Source organism: Vulpes vulpes, chromosome 2, assembly GCF_048418805.1.
Source record: "Vulpes vulpes isolate BD-2025 chromosome 2, VulVul3, whole genome shotgun sequence".
Classification (NCBI taxonomy): domain Eukaryota; kingdom Metazoa; phylum Chordata; class Mammalia; order Carnivora; family Canidae; genus Vulpes; species Vulpes vulpes.
The window spans coordinates 122,006,121-122,021,120 of record NC_132781.1 but is presented as its reverse complement, the minus strand read 5'-3'; the positions used below and the strand labels follow the sequence as shown (position 1 = coordinate 122,021,120).

The 15,000-nt window shown below is 40.8% G+C and overlaps 1 protein-coding gene across 8 annotated transcripts in view; it reads right to left on the bottom strand.

Moving 5' to 3' along the window:
- Positions 1-15,000, bottom strand: part of ARHGAP26 (Rho GTPase activating protein 26) — a 416,966-nt gene that overhangs the window by 98,301 nt on the left and 303,665 nt on the right. For all 8 annotated transcript variants that reach the window (XR_012000004.1, XM_072749878.1, XM_072749874.1 and 5 more), the window contains one exon: positions 4,318-4,477. Coding sequence is in view for 7 of the 8 variants with exons in the window: in XM_072749878.1 (XP_072605979.1) it covers positions 4,318-4,477 (160 nt within the window). In the remaining variant the exon portion in view is untranslated. The remainder of the gene's footprint in view (positions 1-4,317; positions 4,478-15,000) is intronic.

The following is a 15,000-nucleotide window of genomic DNA, read 5'->3' as shown; positions in this document are numbered from 1 at the left end:
AGGGCACATACATTTAAGACCTGTATTCAGGCTTGTTTCGCAAGAGGGCATATACCATCTCATGCTTTCCTCGTTGGCAGACAGAATGAAAAGATGATGTTAAGAAAGCATTTCTTCAAGTGGGGTTTCAGAATTTTGCCTAACTTATAACCCTAAAGTTAGAAAAGTAGTCACTCATGGACATTTGTGTATGTGTGTGCATATTTCTAGAAAATTACAGCCAAGCTGAAGGGAATGTTCATTAAATATTAACTAAGATCTTATTAGTGTGAATTTTAAAGAAAAAGTCTCTGACAATATTCATCGGAGGACATAAAAGTGCTCTAGATTTGGTGACTACAGTTTAGTTCTATTGGGAGGAAATTTATCCAAAGCACTGTTTCCAGAAAGCCAGGGGCCAGAGCATGGCCATGCTTAGGATGCATAGTAGGTGAACTTCATAGGCTTCCAAAGGAGTCTAAGACAGTAACTGCTCATTTGATACTAGACCAGACCTAAAAATACATTATAAACAGGGGTCTAGCTGCCTTTATTCTAAGTTGTTTTTACCAGAAAGGCAAACCTGATGAATATGAAGGATTTTCTCCCCAGGAGAATATACATATCCAGGTCTTGCAAACCTGTGGATTTGTGGCACATCAGGGACCCCAGATTAGAAACCTCTATCAAGGTGGTACACTAGCTCCTTGAGTACTGGAGAAAGGCCCTCCAGGGCAGTCTTCATCCCAGAAATGTTCTCACTTATACTCTTTCATCACTGGTTCCCACAGGAACATAAAACCTCAGTGTGATTCATCCCACTCTCTGGCAGAGACTAATAAAAAAGAACATATAATGAAGCACTGTAATACTCTTAATACTGTATGTATCTTAACAAATACACAGCAGAGAGTAACATAACTTATAACCCACCAAACCAGATGAGTATTTTCCACTAGTTCTTGCCCATATACTTACAGGCCTGGCCATGCACTTCATATTTCATTTCTATTTCTGTATTTTGTGCCCTAGGCAGGATAGTTGCTTATTTACACAAGTTTCAATATTGTTATTAGCACTTTCTGGTCCTTTTTTTCTATCACGCTACCTTTGAATTTGCTTGCTGGCTTTGAAAGTCCAAAGACACCAAAAAGTTATATTTCAAAAATCAATGGACACTGCCTGTTATAGGCTTAAATGTGGTGTCCCCTTTGGGGTAATGGCACATAATCAAACTTCTCATTCTTTGCATATATGGCTCAATATTTAATATTTTATTCAATAAAAGATTAAGTCATAAAAAGTATTATTTGGGGAGAGGGAGACATGTGACATTCAGAAATAGACTTGAGCTCTATTTTCAGAGCACTCTGTTGAGACTGCTAAAAACAACGGTTTATAGTTATTTAACCGTACTTCATACCAGATTCTTGTCCTTTACATATAATACCTTGTTTAACCCTCACCACAAACCAACTGGAAGAATGTGCCCAACTGGCTAGTTGGTCATCAAACTTGCTTCCCCTTGCTCTGAGTACACAGTTAGCTTGCCTTCCCAACCTACAGTTAAGATGTTGCCATGTGACTGACTTCTGATTAACAGAATGTGGAAGAAAAAAAAAAGTATCTTCTGGGCTTAGTCCCCATAATCTTACCCAGTCTTCCAGACTCTCTCATTTCCCTCAACTGGTTAATTGCAGAGATTTGCACAGTAGAAGGTAGAACCACTAGATGGAAGGCACCTGGGATGCTTAAGTGCTACAAAAGATACTACCTTCTTAATACCCAGAGTGAACTCTTAGTGTAGCAAGAGATAAACATCTATCATCCTGAGTCACTGATATTTAGTTATTTGTTGCAGCACTTAGACTGCACTGAGAGTACTTGCATGAGTACAGAGAGGTTAAGTAATCTGCTTATGGCCACATAACTAGAAAGAGGTGGCAGATTTGAGTCCAGATAATTTGTCTTTAGAAACTATTTTTAACTTCAATTATATTCCCTTTTCACAAGGTTCGTTTTTCTCATATATCACATAAAGTTTACCTATACCGGATTTAACTATATTGAAGGGAGGTGGTTGGGTGGAGGTCCAAAGTTCAGAATAGAGAAAAGATAATTTCTTCAAATAAATCATTTTATTTCCTATTTTTTTATTAACCATGTAAAAGGGACACCAGCTTATATCACTTAGACAACTTGGCAGGATACTTGTCGCTTTGTAAAAGTTTATATTCAGAGGTTCTTTAGTAGTTATTAATGCTCCACAACAAATTACCTCAAAAACTCAGTGGCTTAAAACATTTAGTGTCTCTCCCAGTTTCTGTGAGTCAGGAATTCAGGAGGGGCTTAGCTCAGGGGTCTCTTAGGAGGTTGCACACAAAGATGTCTGTTGGGGTTGCATCATCTGAAGGACTGACCAAGACTGAAGAATTGACATCCAAAATGGCTTACTCACATGGTGGCCAAATTGGTTTGTTGGCAGGAAGGCTCACTTTCTCCCCCACAGGGTTGTGTGAACACCTTCACAACATGGTGGCTTGCTTTCCCCAAGAAAGCAAGTCCAGAAGCCAAAGCAAATGCTGCAAGGTCTTATTTGATTAGTTTCCAGAGTCATACTCTATAAGTTTTATAATTTCCTATTGATCACATTTGGATCAATACTGGGATCCCCTCCCTATTCAGAGAGGGGACCACACAAGGCAGTGAATACCAGGAGATGAGGGGCTCTTGGAGCCATTTTGGAGGCCAGATACCACAAAGCCCTATTCATTCTTCCAGCACCTATGTACTGAGTACCTACTGAGGACCTGGGGACAAAGCAGTGGACAAAACAGATAACATGCATGTAGGAAGCATATGTCCCAGCAGAGGTCAGAAAGGCAACATATTTAATCAGTAGGCAAATTATGTACTATATTAGGAAAGGCTAAGTGCTATCAGATAAAATAGTTTCAGGGAGAAGAACACTGGGGTTGGGTCTATATATAATCTGAAAGAGAGAGATCTAGGTGGGCTTCATTTAAAAGGCTGAAAAGAAGTGAGGAAGTATGCCACAAAGTTACATGGAGGAAGACTGTTCTAAGTACTGGGAACAGCAACTGCAAAGGCCTTGAGGTGGGCATGTTTGTGATATGCAACAAACAGCAAGGTAGTCAAGGTAGCCACAGGAATGAACTATAGGAGGCTATAGATGACATGAGGTAAGTAACAGAGGCAAGAGCAGAGCCTGTGTAGAACCTTCCAGGCTCTTGTAAGGGCTCTTGACTTTCACACTGTGAAATGGGGAGCCACTGGATGGTTCTTAGCAGACAAATGATATGACTTGACTTAGCACTTAAAGAATCTCACTCTGGTGGCTATTATTGAAATAGGCTGAGAGTGTAAGAAGGAAACAAATCAGGATGCTGTTGTAAATATCAAGATAAGAGATGATGATGGCTTATGTTAGAGTATTATCAGTGCAGACAAGTGGTGAGAAGTGGTCTAGATTTATTTTGCAGGTTATCTGGCATGATTAAACCACCATCCTAGGTAGTTTTCATTTAGGAGGGGCAGCAGTGTTTAAATTATTTTTTTAAATTATATCCCAGCACTGTGGCTGTCAAATGGCGTCCCAGGAGACCCTACAAGTTCTGAGAAGTTTCTTAAGGATTTGCTACTAGGAACTAAGGTGGGACAGATGTATGAAACTTCATGGCCTCCACCCCAGTTTTGTAAGGGCAGCCCTGTGTTGATATACTTCATTATGTGAGACAAGAGAGATCTTTTTAAGAAAGACCAGAAACTTCAGTGCCCCAAAAGAAAAGACAGACTCTCCCCAACACCCATACAGTTTGAAAAAATATACAGAGAACCAGAGAACTGGAGGGTAAACTACAGATTAGGAAAAATATTTGCATTATCATTAAAAAATGTTTACTCTCCCATTAATATGAAGGAAAAAAACCCTCAAATTCATGAGAAGACCATCATGTGAAAAGTAGGTAAAAGGCATTTTCTAGAGGATGCTCACAAGAATGTCTACTTCATTGGATTGTTGTGAGGATAGAGTAATAATCCATACAAAGTGCTTAGCACAGTTTCCAGTACAAATGGAATGTTAACCCATGTTGCCCACCATAACCGCCACCACAACCACTGCTGTTAGGCCCCTACTCTCCATTGGGCCACTGCTGCCATGACAAGATGATGACTATCACCAACATCTTGACCATCATCAGCATCATGGTGTTAAGAGCCATTAGCAATGGGAACCTGCCTCAACTCTGAATGCCATTTTCAACCCAAGTTCCCCCAGAGTAAATTCTTCACTCACAGTGACCAATGACACGTTACCTTTTCGTGATTTTCTATTAGGATCTCAATAACAATGTTCTGAAACTTGATATCCATGATGGCTGCTACTGTTTCTTCCTGAGGACGCAGCAGGGTGGGTCCAAACACCACGCCGAGGTTTGCCACTGTCATCAAATTCTGCTTGTGGTTGTTAGCAACACTGGGAGGAAGGAAGAGAAAAGGCACAAATGAGATAAAGACAGTGCAAGTAGATACTGACTTCCCTGTGCCTTCCCTGCCTTCAGGCTCCGCATCTGGTAGGAACCAGACTCTGGAACATCTTAAGGTGTCTTTGAGTCCAAGGAGAGACTTCTCTACTCATATTTTTTGTCCCTCAAAGTATTAGAAATCTTCAGCATTCCAGCTATTTTGGACTTTCACGACATGACACTCCCTTACTCATTTCTGTTTTGCCTGCCAACCAACCAACCAACCAAAGCAGCTTCCCACACAAATGTAAAACTTTGCAAATTTGAATCCCTGCTCTGCAAACTCAGGTAACTACTAATCTCTTTTAGTTATGGCTTTTATACTTGGCTACTGCTTAAACCACTGTGATCTTTAGCATTTTCTCTAGTGCAAATACAAAAACTCTTGATGGCTTTAATACACTTGCAAACACAGGCACCAAACAGACCTAATCTTTAAGAAGGAGAGATCTTAAGAAATTCAGCACTTTAGGCTCATAGTATTAAACCCCATTGCATTAAACATGTGGCTTACATTAAGTAAAACATGTGGCATAAACAGAAACAAAAATGCACTACTATATATCCATATGCATGGCTGTGTTTATATTGTCACTTATACTCAAAGTCTAAGGAACACACAGGGTCAGCAGTAGCTGGATCTAAGTAATCTGCTAAATACATATACATATTTTTGGATAAATACTACTCAAAACATGTATCTGAACTCCATTCCCTGGCCACCATGACCTAGCTATAAAACTTAATTGCTCATTTGCAGGCTCTGTGTTTAAAAATATACAAATGATCTACTAACAACAAATAAGTTAAAAGTTAAGCCCAATTTAGTATTGTTAAGAAAATATTAGGGGCTTCCCTAAATCACCTGTTAGAAAAAGGAAACTATTCATTACTAGAAACTAGACAGAAATTGGACAGAGATAGCAGTTTGTACAGACATACCTCCCTAGCATTTAGTGCTATTTTTACAGAGTATTTTTTCACACAATTCTATAAATGCCTGCACTGTTTCTCTTCAATACTTCTATTTTGTAGGAGGAGAAGACATTCTACTGCCATAAGTGCTGGTTGTGAAACTGAGCCTTCACTGAAATTACTACATCAACCAATTTTATCAGCAGATGTGGACCTTTCTAGAATTTTTTAGGGCTAAAAGTCTAATGTCAGAAAAACTTTCTCCTCTGAAAGTGGCAGGGGGGTGGTTAGGTCTGACCTTTAACCATGAAACCAATCAGGTACTAAGAGAATTTGCTTTTAGAATACTAAGCAAGGAGAGTTGCCACTGATATACTGGCCTCTTTCTGGTCCACATAAAAATATTTTGCAAACATATTTTGAGTTCTAGTGGAATGTCTTGATTTTAGTTACATAGCCTCCCATCTATCCAGAGCTGTATCACGTTTCTGAAAGTGTTAATGCAGCAGGTCAAGTTCTTACCCAGCAAAGGGGAAAGACTTTGGTTCTGTAACTTAGTCAATCAGCAAGTATACGTATCTATCTATTAGCTGCTTGTAACATCACTTCTTTTATCATGGCTTCCTGTGTGCTAGAAGTGAATTCCATGTCCCTGTACTTCCCCCTCCCAAATGAGCAAAGTCGGTAGGCTTACCCCTTCTGCCACAAAAGTCCCTTGCGCAAATGAGTCAACAAGCTATTTATGGATGAAAGTACTTTTAAATTGCAGACCAATATAAAAACGTATGGTTTGGATGATCATCACTTTTTACCATCAACACTACATCTGACTAAACCAACAGCCTCCTAACTAGGATCCCCGACTAGCATCTCTAGGGTCAGCTTTATCCTGACTGCCACCACCAGTTACTATATGTAACTCAGCCTTGATCAAGTTATTCACCTGCTGACAACTACAATGGCCTCAAACTTCACTGGGTTATTGGAAGAGAACATAATGACACACTGTGTGTAAAGTGTTTAGCAAAGCTACTGTTGTTTGACTGCTCTGATAATAATGATTATAAATCCTTGATGGGCTCCATTGTCTTTAATGTAAAGCCCAGACTCTAGTGAAGTAATACACGTTTGTCCAACTTACCTCTAAGCCCTCCTCTGCCACCTCCCAGCTCTGGGTCCCTGGACAAGTGACTCAATGCCTAAGCTTTGGGCTCATCTTTAAAAGGGAAGGGAGGTGAATAATATATCTACTTCATGAGGGGGTTGTTAGATTAAATATGGTAATGTGTGGGAAACACAGTGATTATTATAATAATTTACTACCCATGCTCTTCCCACTTTCATACCTGCCTTTGTCATTCTACTGCCTAGAATGTTCTCTTACTCTTCTCAAATACCCGCCCCCCCTTCCTTTCTGCAGTCTCTGTCCAGTCTTTCCCCAATCCTCCACCTCTCAATGAAAGCAGAAGTACTCTCTTTATCACATGTTATTAATGTCTTTCCCACTGCCTTAGGATAGAGACTGTGTTTATTTTAGGTGGTAACACCAGCAGTGAGCACAGTGCCTGGCCCAGGAGAACCCCAGTGAATGTTCATGAGGTGTTAAATGGGACGTTCTGGGTAGGCACAAAACAACTGTTCCCAATCCAGCTACTCATAAAATCTCCAATTATTACTGAAGATTTTTTTGGGGGGGGGATATATCTCATATATTCCAATCTCTCTTTTCAGAGTCTGGAGCTGTGTTTCATTTCTTATATTTAATTAATGAATAACAATTACTCTAATTTGCAGGCCCCAATGCCCAAAGGCATTGGGGAAAAAAAGGTACAGTAATTCTAGATAATCAACTCTGAATACAAATAGGCTTGAGGCCACTACCCATCATAATTCATTTCCTTTTTAATGATCCACTTTATTTTAGAACTTAAAAAACACATTGATCTAAGGCTTATTAAACTTTTTTGGGGGGAAAGCTATACCTTTCGTGGCTAACTACCATTATCTTTTGGCATAATGAAGTAATAAATTGATCTGTCATTTGATTATTACTGCTCACAAGTTCACATGGCTATGTTCATTACTGTAGAATGAATTATTAATGGCTTGAGATCTCTATGTATCCTGGGGAGAAAGGCATAGACCTCAGCCTCTACTGGTACCAGCCATCCATTATACTTGACAAATTTACAGATGTGTGGGAGGCAGGCTGGCAGAGCACTAGGAAGGTTGGTCCAGCAGAGGCCACAGGACTCATTCATTAGTGAAGTCTGTAAAACACCGAGAGTGCTTTCTGGGTTGATAATTGAACTGCATGAGCTCTTCCTCACATAGTCCAGAATGTCATGTTGAGTCTTGACTTAAAATCCATACACAAAGGTTTCTTGTGCATTGCACATTCCACTGAAAAAGTCTTTGACATGCCTTTCAGATCCCGAGGTCTACATGGACTTTTCTGTGGTGCCTTCTGCAGGAATGGCCCATTCTATAGCCTTCATTTACAGGTTGCAGAGAAACAGTTATACATGTAATTTCAGTTATTGGGGGGAGACCCAGTTCCTTTTGTGACCACTAAGTTTGCTGTTATTAGTTGAAAGCAATGCATCTCCTTAAGAACATGCCTTCAGGGCAGCTGTTGGGGGACTGGCACCCCATGTTCCCAGCAGTTCCCTCATGAATTGCAATTAAAGAGGAAAGAGCATGTTCCAAGGAAAATGGCCTTGACAGAGGGGCGTCTTGCCACCTTTGTGTAAGGGGAAATGGGTGGGGACTCTGGATTGGTCTGATGCCCTTGGAGAGGCAAAAGGAGGTAAATCATTTCCAGATGAGGATAGTGGTGGGGAGTGTTATGAGACGAAGAGAGAAAAGTCAACTGCTTTGGGGCTTGTAATGCAGTGCCCCTGTGCTGTCATAGGGATCACATCTGTTTTCCCGTTGTTTAAATGAGAGCCATGACTTTGGAAGTGCTAAGCAGTGCTTTATAGCCACAGATTGGTCCTGATGTACGCCAACAAAACATAAGCCTATTGCTGGGTTTGCGAACAGCTTCCATCTTGAGGTCTGGAGTGCTGTATCAAGGCTAAGTCTTGGCTCTGACGGACACAATGTGGTGACAGGTTAGCACTACCTGCAGTGGACTGAACAGCAACACCGACCTACATGTTGTGCTTCAAGTTCCAGTGCTAAATAATGATCATAATTTACACTTAAGAGTTTCTAAGGAGCTTGACCTTCATCACATCTCAAGAACAGTGTAGCTCTGAAAACTGACAATGTCCCATGATAGGGAATAACATTTTCCTATGCACTAGTGAAGTGTATTACTAGTATACATGCATGTGTCTATATATATATATATATATATATATATATATATATATATACACACACACACACACACACATATACACACACACATATGTGTCTATATATAGATATATATATACACACACAGGCATATGCATATCTATATATGTATGTGTATATATATATACATACATAGACACACATACAAACCAGAAACAATATTTCAGGAATAGAGGGTGATGACTGTTGGTATTTTCCATTTTATTCCATCCTTTTTATTACCTACAAAATCAATTTCACGGCCCCCTAATGTGCCATGACTTAAAATTTGAAAAGTGCTTCTCTACCAGTACTCTAGTACAAATATTATCTCCAGTTTACAAATATGGAAGAAAAGGCTAAAGAAGACAGTAAAGCATAATAAGCACAGTGGTTGGAGTCAGATAGATATTCTTAGCTGGAAAATAGCAGATAAGTCACTTGGCATCTCTAAACCTGTTTTTTCACCTGTAAAACAGGAGCAATAATACCTACCTCCTAAAATTTCAAGGCTGATTAAGCAAGATTAGATGAATATATTTCTTGGTCTGAAATAATGGCTAAATAAAAGACAGCTGCCATTATTCATGGTGGCAGTCAAGATAGTGGTGATAATACTGGGAGAAGTAGCAGTAACTGTCAGTTTAAAGCCACAGCTTTGGTGCTATCACTTGGTATCCTGTGCAGGAACCTCAAGGGGGCCTGCATTTGTTTGGGACAAAGAGCTCTCACTCTTCCACCTACATTTTCAGGACTTCTGCTATTCTATCTCTTTGTATTTTTCCTCTTATTTTGTTTTTCTTTCTTCCTTTTTAAAAATAAAATATTTCAAAACTAGAGAAAAGTTCAGAGTATAATATTACTTATATTCCATCACATCCAAGTACCTCTGGGATGACAGACTGGGAGCCTTAAAGCCAAGAGCAAATCCACCAAACCCCCTCTGCCTTCAGAAGCACCACTTTGTCCTTGGCCTGATCCAAAGTCTACCACCTTCCTGCAAAACCTGGCTTCATTCTCCCTGCCTGGAGGCCACACAGAACTCACTTTTCTAAATGATTATGTTCACAGTCATTCCATGGGACATTTCTTTTTACTTTTTTTTTCTTTTTTAAGATTTTATTTATGAGAGAGAGAGAGAGAGAGAGAGAGAGAGAGAGAGAGAGGCAGAGACACAGAGGGAGAAGCAGGCTCCATGCAGGGAGTCTGGCATGGGACTCGATCCCAGGTCTCCAGAATCACACCCTGGGCTGAAGGCAGCGCTAAACCGCTGAGCCACCCAGGCTGTCCCCATGGGACATTTCTATACCGACTGTTCCCCCTCTCATGAGTGTCTTTGGACTGGGAGCTGGATCATGATTTGAAGGGCATCCCTTGTAGCACACAGGCAGGCAGTACCAGGCAGGTCCTGTGTAAATGATAAGGTGGGAGGGGGCACCTAAGCTGTAGTCAGTATCACTCTTCTACCATCCAGGGGCTGAGAAGGATGAGCTGGAGATGAAGCTATTAGAACCATACTTTTTTGTGTGTGTGGATAACAAGTCAAGTTTAATTTTCAGGTTTGTTAATGCAGCTCCTTCAGCAACTTCAAATTAATTCCCAGTATATAATGGCGGAGTGTGTGTTGGGGGGGGAAGGGGGGGATTCCCAGCCCTCAGTGGCTACCTGTTTTATACCAAGTCAGTCTGTGTGTGTGTGTTGCCTGGATACCACCAAGGCTTGGTAAGACTGGAGCAGTCTGGATAGTGCTTGGGAGGCCTGTGCCAAGGAAACTGATCCAAGCCATAAATACAGCTTTGCTGGCCTGGGCTGTCCCAATGGCTGGCACCAGAATTAGAGTTTAAAATAAATTATTTGTGTATTGACTGGGGTTGCGCTCACCACCTGTATTCAACATCTTTCTGGGAATGGTCATCCAGACCATACTTAAAGTTTTGAACAATTCAGTTAATGCTTATGGTGGATAATTTTATACAGTATAATCCTCAAGAGACCCCTTTGAGGCAGGTAGATAAGGCTATCATTGCCATTTTACAGATGATAAAACTAAGTCTCTGGGAACTTAAGTAATTTGCCTGAGGCCACAACGCCCACAAAGTACAGAGCCAGGAGAGGAAGCCCAAGCTCTTCACCATGGCACTTTGCTGTTCCCACATCACTTAGGGTCAGTTCAGCCTAGGCTAAATGAGGCAAACTTTTCCTTAGAAAACCCAACCAACAATGAATACACAGAACAGTTACATGCTTGATCCTGTGGAAAATAAAGTATAAGATATAACAGAAAAACAAATGCCGCTCCTTCATTCACATCCGTATTTACTAAATTAGAAGGGGAAAAAACAACCCAAAAAATGCTTATGTCTCTGATAGTGATACAGGACTAACCACTGTTTATTCTCCCTTCCTGCAGTGAAAATGGCTACATGTCTAACACAATCAAAGGAATGGGGAAAGACCCTGCAAATCTAAGGGCATTCCACTTGTAGTCTGGCTGGCATAGAGAGCTGTTTCCTAATGATGAAAGAGTATAAACACCACAAAAATGAGAGAAGGGCAAATTGAATGAAAAACAGGAGGAGTGGCTAGAAGGATAGTCTCCCAACCACACCTCCCACCAAAGACTATTATGACTGTACATCCATCTGTCAGGCTGCACCGCTTCCACCCAAGATCTCAAAGCTGTGTGAATAATTACCAATGTATTCTCTGCTTTTGGTGAGATGTATAAACTACATTTCAGATGGGTGAATACCACTGCTAAGGTGTTAAGTACTGCCCAATTTTAGGTCAACTCACACCCACTTACAAAAGCACACTTGGTACTAAAATTCTTCACACAAAAGGAAAAGAGTGTGCAACCAGCTCTATGTCCACTCTGGTCTCCTCCAATGCAACACTACTACCTGTTTAAAACCCACCAAAGGATTCTATTTTTTTTTTTTTTTTAAGATTTTACTTATTTATTGGAGAGAGAGTGAGAGAGAGCATGAGGGGGAGGAGGGTCAGAGGGAGAAGCAAACTCCCTGCTGAATGGGGAGTTCAATGGGAGACTGGATCCTGGCACTCTGGGATCATGACCCGAGGCGAAGGCAGATGCTTAACCGACTGAGCCGCCCAGGTGCCGCAGGCTTCTGATATTTTTAATTTCAAGATGGAAACCGCTGACATGGCCTACAAGATCTTGCATGGTCCACCTAATCTTTCCAGGCTCTTCTACACCATGTCCCCTTTGCTCATTAATCTCTGTTCTAAAAATCTCTTTAGGACTGGGTCCCTTACTTCATCATGCTGATCCCTTCACCAGGGAAGCTCTGCAGCACCCTCTTGACCAGGCTCTTTCCTACTTAACACTCTCACTTCCTCAGAGAAGTCTTTCTGGACACTCTGTACTAGGCCAGGTATCTTGTTACAATGCTAATTCCTTAATTCTTCCTGGGACTTACTGAATTATGTCACCATTCATGGAATTGTCATTGCCTATCTTACCCCACTTATTCCAAGAGAACAGAGATGGTATTAACCTCCCTCAGTCCCACACCCCCAGACCTAGGATAGAGTTTGTCCTTATCAGGTATTGAGAGAAAGAAAAGGGACATGTACATACTTTGGAAGGCTATCTTCATCTAAAGGCTCAACTGCACTAAATGTCTGGTTTAAACTCCATGTAATCTACTGGTGTCTTAGAGTCTTTGCCAAACTGGAGATAGCTGTTGGGAGTACCAGAGCAGCTCACTCTGAAAGTGAAAGCACATAACAAACCACACGGCTCTCTTTGGCCACAATGCTCATCCAGAAGGTACGAAGGTCGTAAAATATTCACAAGGTGTGATGATCATTATTACATGCATTACCTAATATGCATTATATAATAATATACCATAAGCTCACAATATTATACCAATCTCCTTCTAATACACTTACTAAACCTTCTAAAATAGTGTCTCCTGTGTCTTTTTTTTTGTCATCCCTTTCTGAAAATCGGTACTTCCTGCCTATTTCAGATTACATTAAAATTATCCTCAGTAATAACAGCAAATTAGCACTTATTGAGTAATTTAGTCAGGAATTAAGTGTTTCATTGATTATTTCATTTAATCTTTACAATAACTCTACAAGGTAACTTCTACTACTATCCTGCATGAATAAGTTAATGCTCAGAAAACTCAGAAATTTGTCCAGGGTCACATATCAAATAAGTGGTAAAGATGGAATCTGAAGCCAGGCAGTCTACAGTTTGATCCCAAAGCTACTGCTCTTAAATGCTCTGGTACAATGCAGTGTGCATGTGTCCTGTGCGTACAAACATATGTGACATAGATTATATACAGTCTATAGGCTGCCTCTTTGTCCCATGTACCCCTCTTCTTTTCTACAAAGCCTAACCTTAAAGAGATCATGGGTAAAAGAACCTGATTATTTTTTTTTAAAAGGATGTTTTGAAAGCAAACAAGAATCTTAGGTTCATCTCTGCCCATCAACAGTATAAAAACTCTAAACTTTTCTGTTGGTAGAAAACTAATCTGGGTCATGGGAATTACTGGCTCCTTCAGAAGAGGCTGGGTTTCATTAAAAATGAGAATTATACTTTTGCTGCCTCATTTTCTGAAACTAGTCACAGTCGTTTAAAGAGTAACAACAGACCAACCTGAGTTTTATTAGGCTTACACTATTTCAGCCACTTGGTAGTTGAACAGTCTACGCACAAAGAAGGCACATGCCTTTCACCCAGGTGTTAACTGCCGAGCTTTCCCCTCTCTGGTCGTGGTCAGTTCAGGTTCTAGCCTGTAGTCTATGGGCCTGGATGGGGAAGAATAGTGCTCATTTAAAAAAACAAAAACAAAAAACAAAACAGAAAAACCAACCCCAACCTACAGAGAAGCTGGCCCATAGAACCCTTCTTCTTGGAAAATTACTTAATTATTTCATTTTTTTTAAAGATTTATTTATTTATTTATTTATTTATGATAGACAGAGGGGGAGAGAGAGAGAGAGAGAGAGAGAGAGAGAGGCAGAGACACAGGAGGAGGGAGAAGCAGGCTCCATGCCGGGAGCCCCACCTGGGACTCGATCCCAGGACTACAGGATCACGCCCTGGGCCAAAGGCAGGCGCCAAACCGCTGAGCCACCCAGGGATCCCCAAATTACTTAACTATTTCAAATTGTATAACAATTTGGAACATTCTCAAGTCCAATGGCATTATCACTTTCAAAGCATTTTACAGTTTCTTTTCTTTCTTTTTTTTTTTTTTAAAGATTTTATTTATTCATGACAGATAGAGAGAGGAAGAGGCAGAGACACAGACAGAGGGAGAAGCAGGCTCCATGCAGGGAGCCCGACGTGGGACTTGATCCCGGGTCTCCAGGATCACACCCCCAGCTAAAGGCAGCGCTAAACCACTGGGCCACTGGAGCTGCCCCATTTTACAGTTTCTAAGGTCCTTTCACTTTCATTGTCAATGATTTATTTATTTTGAAGCTTCTGTTTTCCAATCTAGAGAGAGATGCCAGAGTATAAGTAGAGGAGGTTTAAAAGTTGCCTATGTGCATGCCAACCTGATGTCACCAAGTGCTGCAAATACATCAGTTCTTGTTGGTAACACTTCCTTTAGTAGCTCAGCCTATCACCTTTAGGCTAGCACTGTCCAAAAAGGCAGGTCATAGAGAAGTTGCCTTAGGACTTTCTATCCAAGGAAAGAGGTACGATGTGACTGAGAACAGTGGCCAACAATGCATCAGGTATTTTTCAGTGATCAAATAATTTCGAGTGTCCATTATGTGCCAGGGACTGCTTTAAGTGCTAGGGATAGAGCAGTGAACAACACTGACACTTCCCCAAATTCCCTGCTGTAAGAAGCTTACATTATTTTGGGGTAGGAAAGACAATAAGTAAATATAATACACAGTGGAAAGAGAGGACTGAGGGACTATCAGCAATTTGAGACAGGATGGTCAGGAAAGATGTCACTGAGAAAGACACATGCATGAACAATCTGAAAGGAGGGAAGAAAGCAAGCCATACAAGTCTCACAAATCTCCAGAAAGAAAGCTACAAAGAGCAAACAAAGGATGCAGATACCATCAGTAGGAACATGTGTGGCCTGCTGGCACTACCTAAGGAAAGCCAGCATGTCTCCCACACAGTGAGCACAGGGGAAAGGATTAGGGAAGTCAGATAGGCAATGGGACTGGGGGATGGCAAATTCTATAGGGCTTT